Genomic DNA, 12,518 nt, shown 5'->3' with positions numbered 1-12,518 from the left:
TATGTGTTGAGCCTCCGCTCTTCGATCCGTGTGATTTTGCAGACTCCGTCTCAACCACGCGTCCAACTAACGGCGTCCCAGTCGGCACTGCATGCTTGTCGCAGACTTTTGTGGACTTCGCCGGCGTCGCCCCGGTCGACCCGTGCCGGACAACCTTCTTAGAGGATGCCTCCTCCGCCGATGACTTCGGCACTGTCGAATCGACAGTTTTCTTCGACTTCTGTGGACCGAAGGCCGACGGAGCCGATGAGGTAGCAGGCTTTGGTGTTTTTGGTGGAACGACCGCCATCTTAGGTGCACTCGAATCCGGTAGTTTCGGGTCGGCCATTTTAGGCGTAGTCGATACCGATGCTTTCAGTTTCGGTTTCGATACCGGCTGCGTAGCAAGTAGGTCCGTGGCCGGGCCTGAAGGCGGGGCCGTGGCTTGCGGTGCAGGGTCTTGGGTAAGGCCGAGTGGCGATCCCGTGACCCGAGCCTGATCCACGTAACTTTCGGGGCATAGCTCATCCCCTGAGCTATCTTCCGCGGCCCCATAAACTTCTTCGACGTCCCCTACCTCGTCGACGTATTCAAGGTCTTGATCCACGACCCCGTCGTTGTCTTCGGGATCGGCCTCGACCTCCGTCGCGGGCGGTGAGATTTCAAGATGATGGCTTAGGCCCTCTTCTTCCGACTCGCCGAAGATGTTATCTGGTGCCGGGGCCGCCTGCCTGGCCTCAAGGCGCACCGCGCGCCGAAGCTGGAGCGTCTTCTTTGACCTGAATCTGGAGCAGGCCATGCAGTTGTCCTCGTTATGGTCTGGCGAGAGGCATTTGTTACAGACCGGGTGCACGTCGATATGTGGGTATTTGGACCCACAGACGGGACAGTATTTAAACGGGCTCCGCTCCATGTTGAAAAGTTGTGGTCGTGTTGCGATGAGAAGGCCTCGATGTCCGAAGAGTGATACGACTCCGCAGATTCCGACTCAAAGAGACGGAAGAACTCGAGACCGTACGCAAACAATACCGACGTAATGAAACGAAGGCCTTTTGGCCTTAAAGAAGCTAGTTTTCTCGGTTCCGACAGAGAGACGTCGAGACCGCATCCGAACCCAATGGCGGAAAAAAACAATCTGGGGATGGAGCCGATGCCCATGCGCACTGTAGTCCAGGGGAGGAGCCACCTATCTCAGGATACTTCGAAGACTCTTCCAGGACAACAATGTGCGATCATCGGGACCCAACACTAGGCGGCGATCTATGCAAAAGATATGAATTTAGCAGCCCACATGCCTCGAACATCAGTTTTCCAGAATTAAACCTTAACAGTGATTCAGGGTCTTGCTGAATGGAACACTCTTAATCTGCTCTTGCCAGTTTAGCAGCTTTTAGGGGCATCTTATTTAGGCATGGCACTGTCCCAGAGAGCTGACTAAGGACCAATACTCCCCATCCTTTACCTTCCCTCAGTTGCTTCCAGTTACCTATGACTAGTTGCTGGCACGGAGCAGGAAGAGTGTCTGAGGGTCAATCTGGTACCATCGAGCAGCTATTTCTGTAGCTAAAACTACATGGCTGGTGGACATTTCTTTTTCTTTTTTGTAGCAATACATGTTAACTGATTCCCTTCCATTTGATCTTGGAGTGTGAAAACTGGCTTTTGAATAGTTTTGTTTCATGGTTAGGTTTAGTTTGCTATCTCACCCATAAGTACGATAGGCTTAGAGAAACAGACAGCAATACTTACAACACTAGAGTGGGGAAATATGTTATACATGGGTACAGTATATAATGACTAGGAGGTGAGTCAGGCAGCCCAGGGTCTCAAACAGGTAGGACTGCAATTGTTCATAAACTGCCATGCCTATGGGGGAGAACATTTGTGGTAGAAAGCAGAGAGGAATGTTCATTTGGAGTATTGAGGAGTCCTATTGGGGACATCTGGGGGTGTATGCTTGATACAAACGATCTTACTGATTACGGGACACTGATGTAAGAGTAGAGATTGGGTGAAGAAAGGAGAGTATGAGTGAGCAAAGTTACTCATACAGGCGCTCTGTTAGCTCATAAAGATGATGCTGCTAAATGTTAACACAAGGACGGCATGGGAGCCAGAGCAAAACACACATTATATCATAGCTAAAATGTTCTTATTATCTATACAAATAGCTTTCTTAGCTATCAAGGAACACATATAAGTGACTACTGGGGAAGAAATGCCCTCCAGGTAAGGTACCGATTGAGACCATAGGATCTCTAAGAAATACTCACAAGAAGTTGATATGGTATGGCAGGGCACTTAATGCACAGACATAAAAGGAGCATTTAAGTTTACTTCCAAGCCTTCATGGATTATTAATTGCATAATACTGAAAAGATTTTTGAATATCAATAATACCACTGAAGAAAACTAAAGGAAAATACAATTCCCTACAACAAAATGCTGAATTTTAACACTAACAAGATGTAAAGAATTGTGGCCTTAAAAAGCTTCAACGAAAACATGTTAAAGTCCAAACTGTTAGTCTTGAATCCAGAAAACACAATTTAGAGAAAACATTTAAGTATGATGGTTTACCCATATTGCTCAATATTCAAATAACTTAATAGTTACTTTCAATATACAAAATATTACTTACAGATTTGATGTACAAAGCATTTCTTTGCAACGAAGGAGAATGTTTTGTTAACTCTTCTTGAAGACGCTGAAAAAATATTAAGATACCTTTTTGTTATGAATGTTTGCTGGCGAGGGGACACAGAACAATGGACATATTCCTGATGAGGGTCTGCTTGCACTAAAATATGGCACCTACACAATGACTGAATTAGCAACAAAGTACTATGAAAAAAGGTCAAAGAGCATGGTTTTAAAGAGACTTGCTTCAGAAAAAATCCACAATCAAAACCAGCTGTTTTTCTCAGCACTCTTATACAAGCATCAGATGAGGTTTCTTGAACAAGTATTTTCAAGCTGAATCCACTAGAAAGAGGCAGAAGTTAATGGTTAACTTGGCTTATGTGTGCCTAGATTCATTCAGCAAAAAATCCACTACAGAAAACTTGTGCTGCAAACACACAAAGTCCACGTCAGGAATCAAGATAACAAGCAATAAAAATAGATATTAAAATGAATACTTTGTCAAATTGAATATTTAGACAGCAAACAGTAGATCTCTCAAACTAGAGCCCTTTAAATGCAGCTGCAAAACTGTAAGAAAATCACAAGGGAACAAATGGAAGCACTTGGTATGAACACTCCTCTTTCATGGCAATAAGACAGATGCACCTCAGGAAGAGGTACTTTTGCTATCATATTCTGACCTCTTGTACCCACATGCAAAGAACATGCGCAAAGCACCTCAGGCACATCTCAACCAAAAGCTATCATACTGCACCTTGTGCCTGACATAGTAGTACTTCAGGCAGTAGGTTGTAGCAAAATGGATACCTATGAGGATATGGATGAAAGAGGACAAGTGGCAAGTTGGAGGACTCAATTCAGTGCTTTTAGTGAACAGGTAAGAGGGTCCCTAGAGATAACCCACCATTTGTTGAGGTATTCATTTTTGCTCCCCACCAGTGAAGAATAAACAAATGAAGTTTCTGCTGGTAAATGAAAATTTGTTGCACCAGTTTTGCCATTTGGGCTCCTGCATCGATTCTGAGGTGATGTAAATTCACTAGATGTTATCTGGTGGTACTTCATTCTGTGGTCGGAGGCCACCCAATTAAATACTGGAGGAGAACAAAGGGGGTGGAGTTTAAGAAATTATGAAATAAAAAAAGTTACCCTGTTGAACCTCCTTGTTAGACTACTTTCTATCTAATGTGTCGACATATTCTTTTTCTCGGTCCTCTATCTAGATGGAGAAAAGTTAAAATTACTTATTTTTGATGTAATGTTTGTAAAGCATTTCTGTACGAAACCCAAACCCAAATAAGTACACATAAGAACATATTTCTTAAGCCCTTGGTTTAGATGACCAGCAGTGGCAAGTAAGAGCCCCAGTACTGCTCTGGGTAAGCACGTCAGCTCAATTTTTGGTGAATAGTGCCATGCAATAGTGTGGAAGCACCATGATCTATTCTTGCAACCTCAAAGCAGGCTAATCCAAGCCAGATTTTCAAAGTCAATTAACATAGAGACATTTTACAAGTCCCTTCTATTGCAAGGGAATGGAAGACAGAAGCATTCAAGGCCATAGTGCCTCAAAGTCTTCCATAGAAGTGATATTGTATTTTGTAATACAAAGTCTGTCTTTTACAGGGGATTCAATTTGAAGTCATTGGACCTGGCAACAAATGGGTTCAGTGTTTCTCAGATGTCAGCCAGACCAGGAAGGAAGAACCTTTATAAGTCTGGTTTTCTAGTGCTGGTGACAAAACTACACATTCTTCCAGGTGAATGGTTTAGCCTGCTCCTACATGTTTACAACAGACATTGCCTGCTGCCGTAGTAAAATAAATTGTCAGACTACATTGTGCAGATTTTTCTCCAATATCTTCTGATGGACAGTTGTCTTCAATGAACCGAAAGGGAGAGAGTGTGTGATCTAAAACCTGGCCCACGTCTACATATATTTTGAGTACTGCAAAGCCCACCCGAAGCAAGAAGCCCCACTTCAATGCCTTAACAAGGGTCGTTTTTGATGTAGCAAATCAAGACTATGTCCTCTGGTTAAATATTCAAGAAGAAGTTGGTTAACTATTGCAATTTTGAAACAAAATGCTGTACAGGCAGCTGCATGGATAGCCAGAGCAAGCAAGCATGTCAGTCAGTAGCTTGGATGGGAAACCATAAATAAACTGCACAAAAACAAGAGTGTATCTAAGAAAACAAGCATATTTGCAATTCTGAACACACAGGAAAATACAGTTCTGCATAGGTAACCCCCACAAGATAGAAATGTGGCATATGAAAATCTCAATAACCATTCAAATCTAAGAAGTTTGCTTTTAAACCATGCTTCATAAAACACTTAGCATATTTTGCCAGATAATCCGTCACCAAAAGAAGTCCTACTGGAATAGAATATATGCCAGATCTCTTGGCCAAAATCAGGCCAGCCTCCAAATGTAGGCACTGTGAAACATACCAACCATGCTGAAAAGTTGTGAAGTCACCAGAGCAGCACAACGGTTATATAAAACCATGGGCTCACATAACTTAACATCAAACACTGGCCATGTTTTACCATAGTGCAAAACAGTTGGGTAAAGACTTACAATTTAAATGTAAGCATACCCAGTATTTCACATAACTAAGTAAATCACTGTCTGACTTTCACAGACAAGAGTCGAAGTCTAAAAAAGGGTAGTGATAACATTTGCCATGTACATCTTAAATCCCAGTGTGTTGAGGCATCAGCTACACACAAAGGACTGTGATGTAGGGTACATTTCTAAAAATTGATCCAACATACAACAACTCTGTTTTGCACACATGGTCTAGGTTTAGAAGTAAATTACTTTTCTTTCTGGAATACACGTCCAAGTAATCTCACATAGCTGGTGATTCCATTTAATTGCTAGATTACTTTCACTTGGTAGCATCTTTTCATTTCCCACAAAGTATTACCTTCAATTTAACTATCTGAAAATAAATTAGCTGAATAATTTAAACAAGAATACGTTGGTTGTGTTGGTCTCCTTATTATTGTTTCATAGTTTACTTTTCTCCACAACTGCTTCATCAAGTATGAAGTTCTATTATATTTTAATAGATACATCTTTTTATCCTCTTCTCATACAATGACTGGTTAACTACTGCTGTATGTCAAATAAGTCATTATATGATGGACAACATTCCCATTAATTCTCAATATATTTATATGTACAGCAGGCCGGAATGTGTAGGTTTTGCGCTGCTGTGCATTTACATCTCAATTTATGCAGCAACAATGTTACTTATTTTTCTAATCGGTAAATGTTTTTTTCTGTACATAGTTCCAATGCAGTTGTTAACTGGTTGGCTTCATTCCAACCCATGTAGATAAAGTGAAAAATAAAATTCAGCCCCATTACTCACAACAGGCTTTTACACCAAGCCACCAAAACATCAATGTCAATATCATCATAAGTTATCATCTTCGGTACAAATGAAGTCACGCTGCTCACCAATTTCAGCCCTGTGAAAAGGTATTTAACTTCTTGATTTATAAAACAACTGAGCTGAAGCTGGTTCTCTGTACCCTTTGCTGGTTCTTCCTCTTCGGCTTCTGTACATTTCATACTTGAAGAAAAGATGTTAAGGGAAACAGAGCACTGTTTGAAAAAGGATACTGTTTAAGGCAGAAGTATGCCCGAAAACCAATTATTTTAGTTTGGACCATCAATCTGATGGGATAACAGGTCAATTAATTGAATATTATTTTTCCACAAAAAACATTTCCAAGAAAACATTCAATTTCATAATCATTAAATAGAAAAACAAAACCAAATAAGACATTTCACCCACATTTACGATTGGCACTCAAACCTACTTTCAATTACATTGTTTTCAAATAAATAGTTTGCAATAAAATGTCCATGTCAGTTGATTAAGAAAAACAATAATAAAAACCTAATTAAGCCATCCCGGTTAAAGAGATTCTGTGAAATGTATTTAGGGAGAATGATTTAGACACTGTGTGATTATCGGAATGTGAAACCAATCACTTAATTTCTCTTCATCTTTGAATATTGAACATACCGAAAAATTGTTTACAGCAGCTCATCAAATGCTTAGGCACAGTATTAAATAATCAAAAAGTCAAAAGAGCTACAGTTTTAGGGTGTGCATGCTATTCCCACCAGCCCACACAGGCACAAATCAATGGTACGAAAAAAAGCGAACTTTGTGAATAGGTTTTATTACTAATTATTATTGTAATGCTGTTAACTAACAGAACCGCAGATTTAAATTGTACTCTACAAGGGTCCAAATCTGCAAAACTAATTAAACATATGACAAATTCAACAAAAAAATAAAGAAGAATGAAGCTAACGAACAAGTTACTTACCTTCGGTAACGATATATCTGTAAGAAACAGTAGTTAGTATTAGATTCCTTACCTTAGAATATCCCCAGGCGTCAGTCTGGATCCGGAAACTTTTGCGTAGCAGTACCCCTGCGCGTCGGTAGGCGTCGTCTGCAGGCGTCCCCTGCGGCTCCGCGTCCGTCGTCGGCGCCGTGATGATGTCGCTGGAGTATATAGACGCCGCCTCCGCGCGCTGACGTCAGTTCTTTGTACATAGCTTTTCCGCGCCAGAACACGCAGAGCCATGTGAGAACCAACACTGGTGCCATTTGAAACTAGGGCCCTGAAAGGGATGTCCTTAACCCTAGGTATCAGTTCGCAGAACTGGGAGGATGGGCGGGGCGGTAAGGAATCTAATACTAACTACTGTTTCTTACAGATATATCGTTACCGAAGGTAAGTAACTTGTTCATCTGAAAGAAACAGGTTAGTATTAGATTCCTTACCTTAGAATAGATACCCCAGCAATACCAACCCCGGTGGTGGGTCTGCGAACCAATACAATCCTACACCAGAAAGTCCTGGAGGACCGAACGGCCAAAGAAGCCATCCCTCCGGACTTGACTGTCCAGGCAGTAGTGCCTCGCAAAGGTGTGCAGCGAGGCCCACGTAGCCGCCTGGCAAATGTCCTGCAAAGGGACTCCCCGGCCCAGGGCAGTAGTAGCCGCCGTGGCCCGAGTGGAATGGGCCCTCAGCCCAACGGGAGGCTCCTTCCGAGCCAAAGAGTAGCACGCTTTGATGCACAGAACGACCCACCGAGAGATGGTCCGTTTATGTACCGCCCGTCCTTTCTTCGCACCCACGTAGCCAACAAACAGTTGGTCATCCACCCGGAACTGGCGTGTGCGATCCATATAAAATGAAAGCGCACGTTTTGGGTCCAGACGATGGAGCCGCTCTTCATCCTTTGAAGGATGCGGAGGCGGGAAGAAGGAGGGTAAGGTGATGGACTGCCTTATGTGAAAAGCAGAGACTACTTTGGGCAGGAAAGAAGGTCTAGTTCTCAGAACCACCTTGTCTGGATGAATTGACATGAAAGGAGGTTTGACAGAAAGAGCCTGGAGCTCACTCACCCTCCTGGCAGAGGTGATGGCAACCAGGAAGGCCGTCTTTAAAGTGAGAAGACGGAGAGGACAGGAATGAAGGGGCTCAAAGGGAGCACACATCAAGAAAGTCAGAACCAGGTTCAAGTCCCACTGAGGCATCACGAACGGAACAGGTGGATACATGTGCGTGATGCCCTTCAAGAATCTTGTTACAATAGGGGACCTGAACAAAGAAGGTTGATCAGGCAGCCTTAGAAAGGCCGAAAGGGCAGAAAGGTAGCCCTTGATAGTGCCCAGAGCAGAGCCCTGCTGGGCAAGAGAGAGAAGAAAGAGGAGAATCTCGGAAAGAGGGGCAGAGAGAGGGTCCACAGCCTTTGCTGTGCACCATGCCACAAATCTGTTCCACCGGCAGGCGTATACCGACTTTGTGGAGGGACGCCTGGCTGCCAGAATCACATCACAAACCTCAGGAGGCAAGTCAAATGGCCTCAACTGTCGCCGCTCAATCTCCACGCATGGAGGTGGAGACTGGACAGGTTCGGGTGGAGGACCGTCCCCTGCTGCTGCGACAGAAGGTCCTCCTGAAGGGGCAGGCGGATCGAGGGACCGACAGACATGCCGAGTAGCTCGGGATACCAGTACCTTCGAGCCCAGTCCGGAGCCACAAGGATAACTTGGGCCCGGTCGCGCCTGATCTTCTTCAGCACTCTGGGCAGAAGTGGTAAAGGCGGAAAGGCGTACAATAGACCGCAACTCCACTCGCGCCGAAAGGCGTCGCCGAGCGAGTGCCGTCTTGGAAACTCCAACGCGCAGAACTGCTGACATTGCGCGTTCTCTTCTGTGGCGAATAGATCTAACCAAGGCTCTCCCAATTGCAGAAAGAGGCCTTTCGCCACGTCCGAGTTCAGACGCCATTCGTGATCCACCGAGCACCGACGGCTGAGTTCGTCCGCCCTGGCGTTCAGAGAACCTGCCAGGTGTTGAACCGTCAGAGTCACGCTCTGACGTTCCAGCCATTGCCAGAGACGCAGAGCCTCCTGGCAAAGGGTCCACGACCCCACTCCGCCCTGCTTGTTGCAGTACCACATGGCGGTGGTGTTGTCCGTGAACACCTGCACTACACTCCCGTTGACAAAGGGGAGGAATGCCTTCAGTGCTAGGCGAATCGCCCGCAGCTCCAACATGTTGATATGGAGCCGGGACTCCGCCGGAGACCAGATGCCTCTGATCTCCGCCTCTCCCAAGTGGCCTCCCCAGCCCTGGAGGGACGCGTCCGTCACAACTACGTGCTCCGGTTGGGGAAGGGAGAGGGATCTGCCTCTGACCCAATCGCGGTCCGTAAGCCACCACTGCAACTGTCTCGCAGTGCCCTCCGAGATCAGGACATGGTCGGATAGGTTGCCTTGATGCTGGGCCCACCGAAACTTCAGGTCCCACTGCAGAGCCCGCATCCGCCACAGCGCGTGATGCACCAGAAGGATGCAGGAAGCCATCAGCCCCAGCAGCCGCAGCGTCAACCTGACCGAAACCCGGGATAACGGCTGAAAGATTGGAATCAGAGCCTGAATATCCCGGACCCGCCGTTCCGGAGGATAAACCCGAAACTGCGCCGAGTCGAGAACCGCTCCGATGAAAAGGAGCTTTTGAGAGGGACACAGGTGTGATTTCGGCACATTGATGGAAAACCCCAACTCGTGCAGGAGGTCTGCCGTCATCTGAAGGTGGTGGACGACTGTCTGGGGTGAGCCCGCCTTCAACAACCAGTCGTCGAGGTAGGGGAAGACTGAAACCCCTAACCGGCGCAGATGAGCTGCGACCACCGCCATCACTTTTGTGAACACCCGTGGGGCGCTGGTAAGGCCGAATGGGAGCACGATAAACTGAAAGTGCTCGTGGCCTACCGTGAACCGCAGGTAACGTCGGTGGGCTGGCAGGACGGGGATGTGAAAATACGCATCCTGCAAGTCCAACGCCACCATCCAGTCTTGTGGGTCCAGAGCAGCCAAGACCTGAGCCAAAGTCAACATCTTGAACTTCTCCTTTCGGAGGAAGCCGTTGACGTTCCGTAGATCCAAGATAGGACGCAGGCCCCCCTTGTAGTGGGAATAGCAACCACACCCTACTTCTGGCCCAGGAACGCGCTCGATGGCCCCCTTGGCCAAGAGGGCCGTAACTTCCTCCTGCAGAAGTGTCAAGTGGTCCCCCGACACACGGTGGTTCTGCGGTGGCATGGCTGGAGGAGTGCTCTCGAAGGGGAGGGAGTAGCCCCTTCGGACGAGCTGCAGCACCCACCCGTCCGATGTGATGGTGCGCCAGCGGGAGTGGTGATGGCGAACCCTGCCACCCACTGGCGTCACATGGGCCTGAAAGCTCGGACTAGGAGGATTTGGAGGCTGATGCTGCGGGGGGAGGTGTGGTCTGACCTCGCCGTTGTCCCCGACCTCCTCCACGGCGGAAGCCACGGCCGCCACCGCGTTGAGAAGTGTTCTGCGGTGCGTGGCTGGCAGCACGTGTGGGACCGCCCCTTCCGTGGCCACGAAAGGAGCGAAACGAACCCGTTTGCTGGCGCTGGGTCGAGAGACCCAAGGACTTGGCCGTGACCCTGGAGTCCTTGAAGCGCTCCAGCGCGTGGTCCGCTTTGTCACCAAACAGGCGACTGCCATCGAACGGCATGTCCATCAAAGTATTTTGGACATCCGGCGAAAAGTTTGCGGATCTCAGCCAGGCGTGGCGACGAATCGCCACCGTCGTGGACATCGCTCTGCCTAGCGAGTCGGTCGTATCGAGACCACACCTGATGGAATATCGTGCTGCGTCTCGGCCTTCAATCATAGCCTGACCGAGCTTTGCCCGTACCTCCTGCGGGCATTGTGGCAGACACTCCGCGACCGTATCCCACAGAGAGTGGGTGTAGCGGCCCAAGAGGCATGCGGTGTTGCAAGACCGCAGTCCCAGACTCAGGGACGAGAAGACCTTCTTTCCATATTGGTCGTACCTCTTGGATTCCCGATCGGGCGGGGCCGACGGGAATGCGGTCTGAGAGGTCGAGGCCTGGATCACCAGACTCTCAGGGGTGGGATGGGTGGACAGGAACTTGGGGTCGTCCTGACACGGACGGTGGCGTCTGGCCACGTTCCTATCAACAGGCGAACCTGAAGCGGGCCTGGACCACGTGCCCAAAAGAACGTCTGTCAAGGCTTCGTTGAACGGCAGCAGAGGCTCCTGTGGGCATGACTGCAGTTTGAAGACCTCAGTGAGGATGTTAGGCCTCACGACCGCGACGGAGAGCTCAAGGTGTAAGGCCTTGGCAGCCCTCATCAACACCACTGAATAAGCAGCCCCAGCCTCCGAGGCCACAGTAGGAGGCGAGACAAAACCAGGGTTAGGAGAATCGTCCAGACCACTGGCATCACCCAAGTCACCTGTCCAGTCCACGTCGTACTGACACTCGCGTGACAGAGGGTCCTCAGACCCCTCCCAACCCTCTCCATAATCTGCATCCTCACCATGTTCGGAGTGAATGATGTAGACCGGCTCCTCGGGGTCAATGGGCCCCATCGGCGCCGGACGACGCCGGTCCGACTCCGCGTCCGGAGTAGGAGAGGGAATGGGGGTGGCGCCGCCCGGAGCCGGAGCCCCGACGCCGGCCGGAGCCAGCGTCGGAGTCCCGGCGCCGCGCGGAGGCGGCACCATGGGTTGCCCCGATGGAATCGGCGCCGGAGAGGCCGGTGGACCAGCCGGCGTCTACCCTGAAGGGCCCAGCGGCGCCGGGGCCGGAGCCGCCGGCGGCGGAGCACCCGAACCGCTCGGGGCAGGAGCACCCGAACCGGACGGGACCACCGGCCCCGCAGGCCCCGTCGGAGGAGACAGCGCCCTCATGGCCATGAGGAACTCCTCTATCTCCTCTCGCAACGCGCCTTGCCCAGGGACCGTCGGGTATGGAGCAGGCAGCGTCGGCGACCCACACGGAGCCGCGGGGTGGGGGCACCCGAACCCCCGGCCGCGTCGGGGGGAGTCGGGGGTACGATGACGACGCCCCGACTTCTTGTGCCTCTTACCTGAGGAACCAGAGGAATGGTGACGACTTCCGGAGCGCTCGTGGTGGCTCCGCGACCGCTCCCTCGACCGCTCCCTCGACCTCCGGCCGGACCGGGACCGCTCCTGACGCGGGGCCGACACCCGGAGCTCGAGTAGCTTGCGGGACCGCTCCCGTCTAGCCTTACTCGTCAAGGCCCGGCAGTCGACGCAGGACTCCACGTCGTGGTCCGCGCCCAGGCACCGGAGGCAGAGTCGGTGGTAAACATTTTCAGAATCCAAAATTCATCATTCCATGAATTTAGATGGTGTATTCTTGCATGTGAATTATAAACCCAGAGTAAAGAGCACTATTTCAGTTTTTAAATGAGCTGAAAAAGTTATGGCAGTGCTAAAGTAAGTAGGCTTTATAAAATGGGAGAGCAGATTTAGAT

General features: G+C 48.9%; 1 protein-coding gene across 2 annotated transcripts in view; it reads right to left on the bottom strand.

Annotated features, from left to right (window-relative positions):
* The window catches only part of USP14 (ubiquitin specific peptidase 14), a 325,147-nt gene that overhangs the window by 216,895 nt on the left and 95,734 nt on the right, over positions 1-12,518 (bottom strand). For both annotated transcript variants that reach the window (XM_078687445.1, XM_078687446.1), the window contains exons 10-11: positions 6,102-6,216; positions 2,621-2,686 (exon numbers count right to left, since the gene is read on the bottom strand). In XM_078687445.1, coding sequence (XP_078543571.1) covers positions 2,621-2,686; positions 6,102-6,216 — 181 coding nt within the window. The remainder of the gene's footprint in view (positions 1-2,620; positions 2,687-6,101; positions 6,217-12,518) is intronic.

Source organism: Lissotriton helveticus, chromosome 4_1 (assembly GCF_964261635.1).
Source record: "Lissotriton helveticus chromosome 4_1, aLisHel1.1, whole genome shotgun sequence".
Classification (NCBI taxonomy): Eukaryota; Metazoa; Chordata; class Amphibia; order Caudata; family Salamandridae; genus Lissotriton; species Lissotriton helveticus.
This window is presented reverse-complemented; position numbering and strand designations above follow the sequence as displayed.